Raw genomic sequence first — 15,459 nt, forward strand, 5'->3', positions numbered from 1 at the left:
GGACTCTATAGTTCAACAGCCCCAGATTCAAAAACTGTCCTTGTACAAGTTTTGTGACACTGGTGAATTTACCTGGACCCTGTCAGCCTTAGTTTTCTCATGTGTAAATGAGAGATAATGCTAATTTCTTATATTACATTGTGAATTAACAATATTATCTGCAAAGCTACTTTGCAAACTGCTTGGTTCAGAGCAAGAGTTTAGTAATGTTAGTAGTTTAATAAATTTGCCTAAAGATTGGTCAATAAATCAGTGGGCTAACTACAGAATGACTGGCTAGTCATGGATGTAACGATATCTATTCGTTGTGGTTCTTAGTGAATGCCAAACTGAACAAAGGCAACTATATGATCGTGCTATTTCAAAGGCTGCCATTAACAAGAGAAAATAGGAACAAATAAAGTGACTAAAAGGAGAGAAACCAGGAATGAGAATGGAAATTAAGTGCTGGATTTTCTCTTCTTAATCTATTGCCCTTGAATTGTGTCATTTCAGGTCCTTGAGGAATAAAAAGGCCAGGAAAGCAGAGAAAGGGAAAGAGGGGAGAGAGAAGTGATGCTTTTAGAATAATTGTATTTGCATCCTTTCAAGAGCTAGCCTCAATTTGGAGATAGTGGCATTGATTTTAAAATTAATTAGATTTTGAAGCAAAACAGCAAGAAAAGAGTATGACTAATCTTGATGGCCATTAAAATAGGCCTAGTGAAGAGAATTTGAAATATCTTCATAAGGAAATCTGCTGCTGTCATGGACCTTCTTATAAAAAGGAGACAAAACACAACAGCATATAAGGGATAACTGAAAGTTTATTTATAAAATACAGAGACTTATCCAATTATTGAAGTCTATGTAAGTATAATATAATAATTAATTAGACATTACTCACTAGCAACAGCTATAATAACACTTAAAAGCAAAATGCACCCAAGAATCAAATGCAAGCAGGCAGCCCTAAATTACTCTGAATTCAAAAAAAATTCAAGAGTTCGAGTCAACTTTCCACTGTTAAGTGGTTTCTTCAAGACAATAAAACAATGATCTACTTTAAAAAAGATAATAGGAGACAGCAGGATTAATTAGTGGCTGATATTATATGTATTTTTTTGTTTTCAAATTATTCTTGGATGTTAAAGTGTTTAATTTCATTGCCATCAATGTAGGTATCTGTTCCATTTATTCTCTGGTTTCCTGTATGCCTGAAATGTTTCATAATTTGCAAATTCAAAAATTATGAAGAGATTAAAAAATAAATTATGTTTGGGGATAATGTAGGTATAAGCTTAAATTTAAATTTCCATCAGTGAAAAAATAATATGCCAAATATGCATAATTTCATGAAAAATGAGTTTCTGTAATTTAAAATGATCATGTATCTGTTTGCTTTATGAGTTCACTAATAGCACTTCTTAATAAGGTTTCAGTAATAGCATTAAGGGATTGTCATTCTGGAGACAGCATAAGTCCAATTTGCCCAACTCCATCATTTCGTATGTAAGAAAATACATCAAGAAAGGTTTAAACAATCTGAAAGTCTCAGTGCTGGAACTGCATAAGTATTCTGTTTCCCAGTCCAGTGTTCTTTCTTCTATATTCTACTTTTTAAATTGAATAGTTGAGATATATTTTGAGTAAAAATTAGAAAACATTACTTTTCACAGCTGTGATTATTTGATCATAACATCTTAAACATAACTAAAGAGCTTAGAAAAATAATTAAGAAAACATATGCCTGTGAAACAATGCAGAAGTATCATGAGTGAAAAATAGAGGTTTTAGAAAATTTGCACCAATTACGATATTGCTCTTGTACTTTGAATTGTTGGGGAGGAAAAAAATTTTCCCTGTACCTTTTCTAGTTTCTTCAGGCTCATCTAAAATTTAAATCGATGTGAGACAGATGAACAGGAGGAAAACAAAACAATGATATACGGGGACTCCATAAGACTGTGAGGCCCAAGAGCAAGTTAGGCAGTTGTGGCTTATACGCCTGAGAGTAGGAGAAGGGGATAGGGGTGTGGGGCTTCAGAGGAATGGAAGGCAAATCACACGGATATGGAAAAACAAATATTTTGCAGAGGAAGGTTTGCTTTGCCCTAGGGACAATGGACACAGAGTAGACTTTGGTCCCCAGGCCCTGCTGAGTTTCCCTACCACAGTAGCCCATGTTCTCTGTAGATATCTCTGGTGAGAGGGCTCTTCCTGGACCAGGCCCCTTATCCAAATTCTTTTAAGCACTTAAAGGAGGTAGAAAGAAAGACTTTCTGAGTCTTTGTCTCGTAAAAGCAACCAGCCCCAGATAATCCTCAAGAAAAAGAGACTCATTTTGGGGTGGCAGGTTTTGTTCCCCTTCAGCATCAATTGATCCTTTTCATTCTCTATTTTGAAAGAGAGGACTCCAAAGGGTAATAAAACAGACATAAAGCTGTCAGAATAAGATTTAGTAAGATTTTCTATATAACACTTGCTGGAGAATGTTAGCCATCTGTATAAAATTAAATTAAAGTATCTTAAAATGTATAATGCTATTAATTTGAATTGAGAATCTTTAAAACAACATTTTTGTACAGGACTTTTTCTTACAATTTTTTTTCCCCAACACATGCCATGGCTTGAAGGTTTCTTCCTCCTGTGTGCTCCCTGAACACTGCCCTGGGTGCTAGGATTTAATTGTGCTGACTCATTTCTCATTGTCACTCAGATTTCGAGGTGGCTCCGGAGGCCAGAGAAGCATGCAAACCAGTCTTCGCACTGTTTTGGGCACCTGAGTAATCAACTCTTTAGTAACTTTAAAGTTTTATCCTTACACTAGTGCTTCAATTTTACTTGAGTTCCTTGACTAGCATTTAGTTCATTCATTTGAAATTTTAAATTTAGGTGCACTGTCTTTTTTCCCCTTTGCTTTACCCTATACAAACTGAGTATCTTCTAAAGCTTTCTTTTTAGCCCTGGGTCTGGCATTAAATGCTTCACCACTTCCTTGATTGTAACCTCAAGCAAGTTACTCAGCATCATTACAAAACAGGGGAGAATGAAGGTGCCTTTTCTGTAGTTATGAGGACTGAATGAAGCAATGCATGTAAATTATTCAAAACAGCATTTGTACTCAATAAGTGTTAGCTTTATTGGATACTGTAGGGAGAGAATCTGACTTTACAATGATCAATTTAACCAGATCTCATCACCAAGGAGACAACGGCTCCCTGGGGCACCTGAGCTTTAGTGCAGATGTTCCCAAACACCTGCAAATTCCTCCCCAGTATCAGTCAAGCTGTCTCCAGGCACATCACAAATGATCTATCATTAACAGCGTACTCGGTTCCAAAGTTCAAAAATGATTTAAGAAATGCAAGGATATAAAGCTCAAGATTATATCCATAAAGATTATAACCTTCATTCCCTTTCATTGAGTGGGAGCAAAGAAGAGCGAAAGCTCTTCCTGGGAATTGTGAACGTCCCACAGCAAATTCCGTCTTGGATGTTACAGCTGTGGTTATTATCTGGCTTATGGTAATTGTGGAAAAGGAAATGCTATCAGTGGTGATTTGAAAATTCTACTCAATCAAGATTTACTTAAATTTTAAAATAGAAGAAAAAAGGAAGGAAGGAAAGAGAGGGAAGCAAAGACTAGGAAGAGAAAAAAAAGAAAGAAAAAGAGTTTCAAACCAGAATGTATCACTCTTCAGGGAAAAGACACTGATAAATTTTTTTCTCCTTTAAAATGACTACTGTAAATGAAGCACTGTGGAAATATACACACTCAAATTTGTCTCATTTCTAGCACTTTATTTTAAATTAATTACCTGTGCTTAGTACCTCATTTGTGTAAAGAACAGAATACTATGGTCATGCTTTTTTCTTTTTTGAAGGTCTGCTGTTTTACCTATTGAACTTAATATACTTGCATGATAGTTTATTGTTATTATACATGGCGTTAGTTTTTAGAGATTGTTAGTTTTTAGAGATAATTATTCACCTAATTATTCATATATAAAAATACATTATATATTTATATAAATCTAATATAAAAAGATTACTTACAAAAAACTGCTTGTTTTTATCGTGGTCACAGGGTAAAACTGTTGGTAGCAATAGGTAATATTTATGGGTTATAAATATTTTTACTGGCATTAAAATGCTGCATTATTATTTTCCTAAATAGTTCCCCAATTTTGGTGGCAGCTTTTTTGTTTTTAATCCAAACACAAATAAAACTTACCTGGATCAACTTTAGACAAATATATTTGAAATCTGCAGAAGCCTTTTCTCACTTTCAGTTAAAATGAAGCTCTGTTAGGACCAGAAAGCTATCCTCAGGAGATTGCCCCAGGCAGCAGAGTCGTGCAGAGACCTGTGCCTAAAGGAATAGCAAGCTGCCTAGTGATAACATGGCCCAGTGAAACTCAGTTCAGCAAATTAAAATAGAATAGCAGATTGTAAAAACTAAATACATCAAAAGGAAGAAGAAAAGTACCCAAGAAAGTTTAAACCTAAAGCATTCCGAATAATTGATGAATTTGCACTTGAAGATTTTAAAGGAGAGAAAAATTGTTCTAGATGCTTTGGTGTCAGCAAGATTTGTTCAAAAATTTTTTCAATCTAATAGCTATATGATTTGATTTTAACATGTTCGCTATTTCTAAACCTCAATATTCTCATTTGCGATAGTGGATATTTCTTCACAAATTCATTGCACGGATTAAGATGTATATTACTTGTGAAGCTCTTAGTATACAGTGCAACAGAAGAGACTGACAAATATTGCCTGCTATTACTATAATGATATCCATGAGTTTGAACCAAATACCTGTTACCTGAAATAAAAGAAATTTCCACAATGATAATATCCAGTTCCTAACAATTAGCAGATGCTAAGGGCTCACTCTGAGGTTCTTATAGCATACCATGGCAGAAAAATAATCTTATAGATAGAAAGTTGCCCTCTATTTACTCTGGTGTGACAATTTGTGACCTGAGTGGATATGTATTTGTTGCGATGACTTTGATTAGAACACTCAAGGTAAAGTAAAAGGTAAATTCATATTACAAACTGGAAATTCATTCTTTTTACATTAGTTCCGTTCATTATCTGACTTTATCATTCCACATCTACAAAGTCTTACACAAAAATAAATTACTCTGTTATGTCAGTATTTTACTTCTTACCTGACTTTTTGAATATGAGTGTTCAAGTCTCTGGACATCAATAAGAATACTGTGTTTTAGTAAAACAAACTTTAAATAGTCATTCTAAGTCAGAAGAATGTAATTTGATTAGAAACATAATATTTTCAAAATCAGAGGCTAAGCAGTGTTTTAGAAATCCTCATTACATTCCCATGAACAAATTGTTAAGAAAGATTATTTGAATGTCTTAAGACAAGGAAAAGAGTGTGGTTCTATTACCAGCATTAACTTACAAGCAAAATACAATGAAATGTGATTTTGAGATTTCCACCATGGGGAAGGTTTATCTAGGGATAATTTCACCAACATAAATCAAGAACATTGTAATCCTGATAATTATTATCCCAAGCTTGAGAACTGAGTAGTTGATAAAAACATAAGTGATGAAAATGTAGACACTTATCGTAACCAAGGAACTCTCTGTGTACATTCCTCTAGTCCATTAACTGAGGTGTTGCTCATGTTCAGATGTCACTGTTAATTTACTACATGCATGAGAAGATTAAAGAGTTTTCGAAGATCTTGACAGCTTTGTTACCTTATACAATTGCCATTCCTTTATCTTCTTTCTTAATTTTTAAGCTTTAGCCCTACAATGTTGACCATTCACTTTTATCTTCATAGGGTAGTTCATGATTGTCATGGTAGCTGAGCTTATTCTCTCTAAACATCAGAACAGGTAGGCTTGTTTAGATTCCAAGAGAGAAATATCTGTTTTTGAATTTGGGGGCAACTATTTAACATATCCAGAGGATACGATGAGACAATTGTAACTTACATTCCTCTTAATACTCCTCACCCATAAATCCACTCATATATGGGCAATTAATTTATAACAAAGGAGCCAAGAATAGGCTGTGGAGTAGACAGTCTCTTCAATAAATGCTATTGGGAAAACTGCACAGCCACATGTGAAACAATGAAACTGGACCCCCCCCCATCTTATATCATGTACAAAAATTAACTCAAAATGAAATAAAGACTTTTATGGTTTGAACTGAAACCACAAAACTCCTAGAAGAAAACACAGGCACTAAGATCCTTGACATAGGTCTTGGTGATGCTTTTTTGGATCTGCTACCAAAAGCAAAGGCAACTAAAGCAAATATAAACAAGTAGGACGACATCAAATTAAAAAGCTTCTGCACGAAAAAGGAAACCATCAACAAAATAAAAAGGCAACCTATTGTATGGGAGAAAATATTTGCAAATCATATATCTGTTAAGCGGTGAATGTCAAAAATATATAAAAACTCATACAACCCAGTAGCAAAAAATACAAACGATATGACTGAAAATGGGCAGAGGATCTGAATTGACATTTTTGCAAAGACATACAGACGGCCAACAGATACATGAAAAGGTGCTCAATAGCACCTAATCATCAAAGAAATTCAAATCAAAACCATACTGATCTATTACCTCATACCTCTTAGGATGACTGTTATCTAAAAAATAAAAGATTAATATTGATGAGGATGTGGAGAAAAGGGAACCCTTGTGAAATATTGGTAGCAATGTGAATTGGTACAGCCACTATGGCAAATAGCATGGAGGCTCCTCAAGAAATTAAAAATAGAACTATCATATGATCCATCAATGCCATTCCTGAATATTTATCAAAGGAAATGAAAACTAACTTGAAAAGATATCCATCTATATCCCCATATTCATTGCAGCATTATTAAAATGGCTACGTGTGGTATCACATTTTCTTTATGTATCCACCCATGTTGTTTTCATGTCTTGGCTGCGCACACACACACACACACACACACACACACACACACACACACACACACACACACACACAATGGAATATTATTTAGCCAAAACAAAGGAGGAAATCCTGCCATTTGGGACAACATAAATGGACCTTGAGGACATTATGCTAAGTGAAATGTCAGGTAGAAAAGCAAATACCATACAATCTCATTTATGTGTGTAACCTAAAACAAAACAAACAAACAAAAAAACCCTAACTCAGAGATATAGTAGAACATACTGGTGGTTGTCAAAGGTGAGGGGTAGAGGGTGGGTGAAATGGGTGAAGGGGGTCAAAGGGTAAAAGCTTCCAGTTATAAAATAAATATAATATATAGCATGGTGACTATAGTTAATGATAATAAACTGTATTGTATATTTGGAAGTTGCTAAGAGAGTAGATTTTTAAATTATTATCACAAGAAAAAAAAAACCGTTACTATGTGTGGTGGCAGATGTTAACCAGACTTATCATGGTGATCATTTAGCAATATATACAAATATCAAATTATTATGTTGTACACCTGAAGCTAATTAATGTTATGTGTCAATTATAGCACAAGAATAAACCATTTTAATCTCTCCATCCTCCCTCTTAATACTCCACACCAATGTTATCAGTTCTTATTAATTTTACCTGATAAAGAGCTAACACTAATTGAATGGTTACTAGTTCCTAGACACAATCTTAAAATCCTTTTATATGTTAACTCATTTAGTTCTTTCAGTAGCCCTGTTAGAGATGGAATAAATAAGTGCAGGTATAGGGAGGTTTAATTATACCTCCATGGTCACACACTCCTAACTGGAAACTGGTCATCAAGAGCCTGCTCTCCTAATTGCATTACTTTGTAGTCTCATCTGCATTGTTTTTCTCCATGTATAGGCTACTTCACTAGTGCATGCTCTTACCACATCTTTCCAGGAGTGATGCAATAGCCTACAGTGTAACAACCCTCCACTCTAGGTCCACATCTATCCAAGTATTTTACATCAAATGCAACCCAGTCATAATGCATCTCTTTAAACTTTCCCCAGCTGCTTATTAGCTAAAAATCAAAATGCTTAGCATGATGTACTAGAGGCTTTATAAACATGTATTGAATAAATTCATTCTTGCAGTCCTGACATCTCCAACATTCTTCTCCATGCTTCCTGACTTTATACTTTGACTTTCATAAATACTGAATCATCAGTAATACTCAACACACAGATGCTATTTTAAGACTCCACAATATTGGGCACACTATTTCCTTCCCCACATTTAGTTTGCAGGAAAATTCATATTCACTGCTTAAAAATTTCCTTTTGAGGTGTAACACCTTAACTCTGAAGTTTTTTGGAATACCACTCTCTCTCATCACATACTGCCTGTCTCCTATCTCTGTCTTTTACACATATTTCCATTATTTGCATCATTCATACCATAAATATTCCTTTTCATGTCTGACTTCTCTGCTTGACTGTGAAATCCTTGAAGCCAGGAACTTGATCTCAGTCTTTGTCGTAACCTCTCTGTCTAAGGGAGAGCCTAGTAAACAGAGGAAATCTATGTGCAATAATCATTTTTCATAAACATATGTTTTTAAGCACACACACCAATGTTTATAATAATGGGCTTGTAGAAAGCTTAATTTCTTCCAGCTTTTTGCACACCCCACTGAAGTTTCTAGGCAATTTCTTTTTTCGATGCTATATCTGAGAATTTAGTCCTATCTCTAAACTTAGGTGTTTGTCACCAGATGTTATCCATAAAAGAACTTATTCGGTACCTTCATGTCCATAAAATTAGAAAACAACACAGTAGTTCCAAAGCATGGTACCTTTTGTCTTCTTTCCTGCTATCAAATGAAGGTAATAGTAATCAACATGCAGGATTGAAGAAGACTAGCCATAGAGAAATAGAGAAGTGATACAAAGCTCTGTTTGTTCAAACTTAAATAATAATAATAATAAAGTGACATACCCAAAGCTTTACTATAGTAGGAATCCCACGATTTCCAAAGAGTATTAAACATGTAGTCCTGTAGATGGTAGGAAATGAAATTTCTTATTCTGTCAGTGAAAGACATCTGGTCGGTGAGTTCTGATAGAATAGCAGGAACATAGGAAGGAGGGTATGGTACCTTCCCACAGTGTTTTTCCACTGTTGAGGCTGGAGAAAACCTCAAGGAGTATATAAATGGAATTCCCAGTTTTAAAGCTATTATATCACCACACGGAAATACTGGATCTGATACCAAGACCTCAAATTTGCTTTTCTTCAGCTTTTCCATTAGCTTTTGGTTTTTGAGAACACCATCACAGATTTCTCTAGATACCATGTGGAAGTCCTTGATGACTTTGGCCATCTCCCGATAGAATCTCCAAATGGTTAAAGGTGATGGTCTGTTTTCCATCCATGTCAAAACAAAGTCCTTAATCACTCCTTCTAGTCTTTCTTTGCTAAAGGGCACTTTATATGTTTCGAATATCAGAGATGGGTTAGAGGTCGGTTTGATGAAAAGTGCACCAGAAGCAACTAGGACAGTCACATTGTGCTCTTTTTTAATCAGCTCATCTATGATTATCTCAACATTTAGCCAATGACTACCTTCCATTGGCCAAATCAAAACATTCCCACCAAGAGTGGCTCCTAGGAGACTTATCTGAAGAGACAACAGTAGAATGTTCTTGTTCAACATGATGTCGCTTGATGTAGAAGATTCAATGAGGTGTGACACAAACGAATTGCTCTGCTTTTTAAGCAAAAAGGAAAGAAATTATTTCTAAGTTTTGATTCAAACTACTGATACGCTTGAGTCTTCTCTCTAAAAAATAACATTAGTCATGGTAGCTCTATAATCATAATTTTATGATAATTACAGATTTAGGGGTAACATGTCATCTCTCAACCTGTTTCTTTCACTTTGGTTATGACACTTGCTCTCTGATCTTTTTTTTGAATTTGATTCTTCAACCCTTTCTTTGCTTCTTATAATTATTAAATTATTACTATTAAGCTGCTTAAAGCCACTGTGTATCTCAACTCTACACTCAGGCCTAGGTACCCAAAGCTTAGACAGAGCCAGAACTTACTCAGAAATGTAGAGTTCCTAGTACTATAGATTTTCCAATATTTAATATACTTTATATAATGTCATTAGCAACAATTAAACTTTTTGAGTAGTTCTTAGTTGTTAATAAATAAGATTATTGCAAAGAGAATACTTACAAAATGCAAAGTACAAACAAACATACTGAGTGCAATAATTATTACTACTTTAATAATATGTTTTGGAAAATATTTTATTTTCATGAATTACTGAGAAAATATTAAAAGTAAATAAATAAACTATGTGCAAGTAATATATACAAGAAATGATGGGTAATGATACATGTGAATAGGAGCTATTTGAAGAGAATTGCTAATTCAAGCATGCTTTTATTGAAAGTGCTGCTCAAAAGCTAGCTAAGCTTGTGTGAATAACAACTAGGGTGATTATTGACTCAGATTTTAAAAATTGCTAGTATCTAAGTGCTCACTATGTGTCAGACATCATGCAAAGTGTTTTATATGTATTAATCTCATTTATTTCTCACTAAAAAAAATCCAGTGAGGTAGGTACTGTAATTATTCCCACATAAAGAAGGAACCATTGCTCAGAGAAGTTGAGTAACTTGATAAGTTCATACAGCAGAATAAAGAAGGAGGTGGTACTAACAGCTTTAAGATTCTTTGTCTCCCAGAGCCTACTGTGTTAAACACTAGGACAGCGTTTAACATGAGAGTATATCATGTCCCCTTATCAACTATAAGATACCTATCTTTATGAACCATAAACCGCCCCAAACATGCTGACACAATATAAAATGCACAATATAAATTTGGGTAACTCGCGCTGAATAATTCATGATCAAGTCATCCCACTAAAATAATCTCTATGAAAACTGTTCATGTGCATGCAACATCTGTGAATACGCAGAGATGACTCTTTTTGTTTTAATATGTCTGTTGAAATCAGAAATCCTATTTTTTTTTAGTGATGTCCTTCTGAGCTCCCCATCACCAAAGATAATCTGTAGTGAAACATTAACTGCTTCATGAAAACAGTTATCACCCTTTACAAAGTACTATTCAAAACTTAGCAGAGTATTCAGACAAGCAATGGGGTGGATTTCAATTCAAGCCTCTGTGCAGTAGGATTTTATGGTATGCACAAAATTTCTGCCTGCTAGTGTCACCCTGGTCCATAGTCACTTGCCAGGAGATTTTAAAATAGTTGATCTACTAGGATGGACAACCAGTCCAATGGACTGTTATTTTATTCATTTTATTTACTAGCGGGGAATCAGATCCAGTTTAAACAACTAAAATATAGTCTTTAGTCAGGTTATATGTGTTGACTGGGTACCTTCTAGGCACAGAACTCCCTACTGGGCAAAAGATGGATCAAAGAGATACTTATATTCATCTTACAGTCTATCAGAGGAAGAGAAGAAAATTGCATACATAAATGTAACAAAAATCAGCATAGTATATTAAAGTCAGCATGATATTAGAAAAACAGTTTAGTTTTTAGAATCAGGCCAAAATGTCCTAGTTTTACATTATGCTGCTTAATATTTATGAAACAGTTTTTTTCCATCTGGAAAATGAAAATTAAAAACAACTTAGGATGCTTCTGTGAGTATAAAATAATGCAACAAAATAGATAAAATACTTATTAATTTATAATAAATATATAACATAATAAATATATAACTTATAATAAATACTATAAATTATGTAGAGTAACGTGTACAAAAGAAACCAGTGTTATGTCATAAACTTTTTGATTTAAAAAATATCTTAATAATGTGACAAGTATTAAGAAATTTGTCAAAATATTGAGGTTAAATTTTAGATTTATATTCTTAAATTTAATAGAAAACCAAATGAAGAAATTATATTGACCATAGATGTTTAAAGAGGTTGTAAAAATATTTTTTTCCAAATATGAGGGTCTGAAAATGTGATTTTAATTATTCTAACCTTAAGAGCACTGAAAAGATAATACTTTCCAGAAAATTTTTGAGACTACAGCTAAAAATTTGATTAATATATTTGTGAAATCAATTGAATTCAAAAAAAAGCTAACATATTCAAATGCTATACTATATTTGTAGTATATTTATATACAAATATCTTAGTATATAAAAATATTTTTATCATAGATGATGATTAAAAATGTGCTTTACCTAATTGCACAAAGGAAGCAAGCGTAGTATTTACAATACTAAAATTGGTTATTGTTTTCAAAACAGGATTTTCTTTAGAGAAAATTTAAAATTTTTTTAATAAATAAATTTGACTTTGCATAAACTTATTTGAGATTTATTTGAGGTATATGTATATTTAAATATATAGATATAAAAATCCACTGCACAATATTAAAAAAATAAAATACCCACCAAAGGATGTCATCTTGATCTTTATACATGTTCTATCTTAAAGACCATAGTTGTCACTTGTGAGAATCATCTTTGCCTTCACCATACATCAGTATAAGTCTTATTTGTTACTTTATGTGTTGGCTAATGAAGGAAGAAATAAACTCTCCACTGGTTGGAACTGAGGTAAGTGAAGCTTTAAAGAGGCCCTTGAGCTCACATTTAGATAAAACTCCCAATTGGTTGCTCTATAATACAATTCCCTCAATATCTATTGTGGGAAATTATTGTGAATTGTGACACCGGAGTTGGGGAGGGACCCTTGAGTTATTTGCAAAAACCTGAAAACTTTTCCAAAGAGAAGTAGTGAAACAAACCAAAAATTAACCATCAAATTTGTAATGATTGATATTTCTTTTAGAAGAAAATATAAAGTCCACATGTACATTACACATTGCTTATGTATTGCTTGTCATGAGATTTAAAATTTTCTTACCTGAAGTTTCCAGCCAGAACTTTAATAGAGCTCATTTGCCATTAGGAAGAAGTTGAACTTAGATAAATGCTAGTTGGGTAAGTATAAATGATGAGAAATATGATCTTAAGTGGAGAAAAGATTATACGGATCTTGTTACACTTTACTTTCCCCACCCATTACATTATAAAGCAGATTAACATTTTGTTAAAGGTGTATCCTTCTATTAGTTCCCTGGAAACTATTTGAATTGAATATTGCCTTTGCTATCATGGTCTCTGCAACCTCCCACCTCCACAGCAACAAAATATGTCTGGATATATCTGAAATGATTACTGGTAATGATTAACAATTGGGTTATTATAAGAAGTAGGTAAAATTAATCTCTCAAGTTCATGCAGCATAAAACTATTATTATTATTATTAATTATAAAAAGATTTTTTTTTTTAATTTGAAGTGTCTTTCTTCTTTGCTGCTGAATCCTGTAATGGTGATAATTGTATATGTTAATTCAAATATAGGAACCACAGAGGAACTGAATTGCTCTTTATAATGAAGAAACATCTCTGGAAAATCCTGGTGATCTTTGCATTTATATATTTAATAAAGCTACTAATTTAGACCATTAACTAAGTGTTCTAAAGCTGCACCATTTCATCATGCAACATCCTTGAGAATGAAAATTACATTTCTTTGTGCAACCATTTCGAAGGGGAAAAAATAATAATTATGTCTTTTAACACAGTGTCCCAAATATGTCATATTTAGTAAATAAGTACTAGAATAGAACATGACCTTTTATTGTTGTAGTTGATAAACAGATGTGGCAATAAATTTCATACAGATCATAAATAGGAATTAGTTTCACAGAAATGCGTTTTGTGTCATGGCAGTGGAGAGGAAACTTGGCAGCGCCACACAGCATTTCAAGTTTAATTCCCTTAGACTGCGTACACAGGGCTACCAGTATTCTTTCTCAGTTTGTGGAGTTCAAGTTCAATCTAGAATAAAAGAAAATCAGTACTGTACATGTTTTATAGAATAATTCTCCATCTTTGAATTGCTAATATAATTTACCTATCAACTAAATAGAATAAATCTAAGTAAATATTTCAGGATAAGCCTACAGGTAAAAGCTTTTCTGAATATTTGTACATCTAGTAATATATTTTTCACCTTCACACCTGGATGGCAACATGGGTGATAACTGATTTCTTTGATCCTGACATTTTTCACTAAATATCTAGTAGATCATATTGTACTGTCTTTTTCCAACTCTTGTTACAAAAGACAACAACGAAGCTGACAACTTCAATGTGTGTACAGTATGTGTGTTTGAGTTACATTATTCCTATAAGTTATTTTGTCACAATTTGTCTAGGTAATGTTGATGGAAGCAATCAATAAAAAATCCATAATAGGAATAGAAAAGAGTTTTATTTGAGCCAAACTGAGTACTATAGCCCAGGAGACACAGATTCAAGAAGCACTTGAATTGTGTCCTGCCAGACTACAAAATGGAGAAAGCTTATAAAAGCAAAAAGTGCAAAATTATATAAGTTGTTTGTTGAGGATTATAATCAGAGCTGGCAAGAAGTAAGAGTCTTATTAAGCAAGAATTGGTTGCAATGTGAAATGAATGCATAGTTGTAAGGGGAGACCTTGAGACTAGAAGGTTGCTGCTTGCAACTGCCAGCAGATATTGTTTTGAGAATGACTCATGATATCCTTGAACCTGATACAGTTCGGAGAATTCAAGTAAGTTCTCAGTGACACAGGTACACTGTCTGAACCCATGTCCACAACGGCCATGCAACTCCATTTTGAATTCTTGAATCATATTTAGAACATTTTGATTTGTTAAATGCATTCTTTTCTTTAATGGTTAAAACAGTTGTACAATACATGTTTAATTGGGCACAAACGTTTATTGGTTGTGTTTCTTCGTTTTTTTGAAGTATCGTTGCTGTACAAGATTGAGTTACAGGTGTACAATATAGCAATTCACAGTTTTTAAAGGTTATGCTTCATTTATAGTTATTATAAATATTGGCTATATTGCCTGTTGTACAATATATCCTTGTAGCTTGTTTTATACTTTATAGTCTGTATCTCTTACTCTTATAGCCCTATATTGCCCTTCCCCTCCGTCTCTCTCCCCACTGGTAACCACTATTTTGTTCTCTATATCTGTGAGTCTGCTTCTTTTTTATTATATTCACAAGTTTGTTGTGTTTTTTAGATTCTGCCTACAAATGATATTATACAGTATCTGTCTTTCTCTGACTTACTTCACTTAGCATAATGCCTTCCAAGCCGTCTATGTTGCTGCAAATGGCAAAACTTTGTTATTTTTTATGGCTAATAGTATTCCATTGTCTATATGTACCACATCTTCTTATTTATTTATTTATTTATTTATTTATTTATTTATTGACTGCATTGAGTCTTCGTTGCTGCACACAGGCTTTCTGTAGTTGTGGCGAGTTGGGGCTTCTCTTCATTGTGGTGCACAGGCTTCTCATTGCAGTGGCTTCCCTTGTTGTGGAGCACAGGCTCTAGGCACGTGGGCTTCAGTAATTGCAGCACACAGGCTCAATAGTTGTGGCACATGGGCTGAGTT

At 33.7% G+C, this 15,459-nt stretch overlaps 1 protein-coding gene across 3 annotated transcripts in view; it reads right to left on the bottom strand.

The window, feature by feature from the left end:
* LOC130849423 (UDP-glucuronosyltransferase 2A1) overlaps positions 1-9,632 on the bottom strand; it is a 47,418-nt gene extending 37,786 nt beyond the window's left edge. For 2 of the 3 annotated variants that reach the window (XM_057728302.1, XM_057728301.1), the window contains exon 1: positions 8,917-9,632. In XM_057728302.1, coding sequence (XP_057584285.1) covers positions 8,917-9,632 — 716 coding nt within the window. Of the gene's footprint in view, positions 1-8,914 lie in introns of all 3 variants that reach the window. The other variant, XM_057728304.1, reaches the window with a different exon arrangement.
* Positions 9,633-15,459: the final 5,827 nt, after the last annotated feature.

Source organism: Hippopotamus amphibius, chromosome 3, assembly GCF_030028045.1.
Source record: "Hippopotamus amphibius kiboko isolate mHipAmp2 chromosome 3, mHipAmp2.hap2, whole genome shotgun sequence".
NCBI lineage: Eukaryota > Metazoa > Chordata > Mammalia > Artiodactyla > Hippopotamidae > Hippopotamus > Hippopotamus amphibius.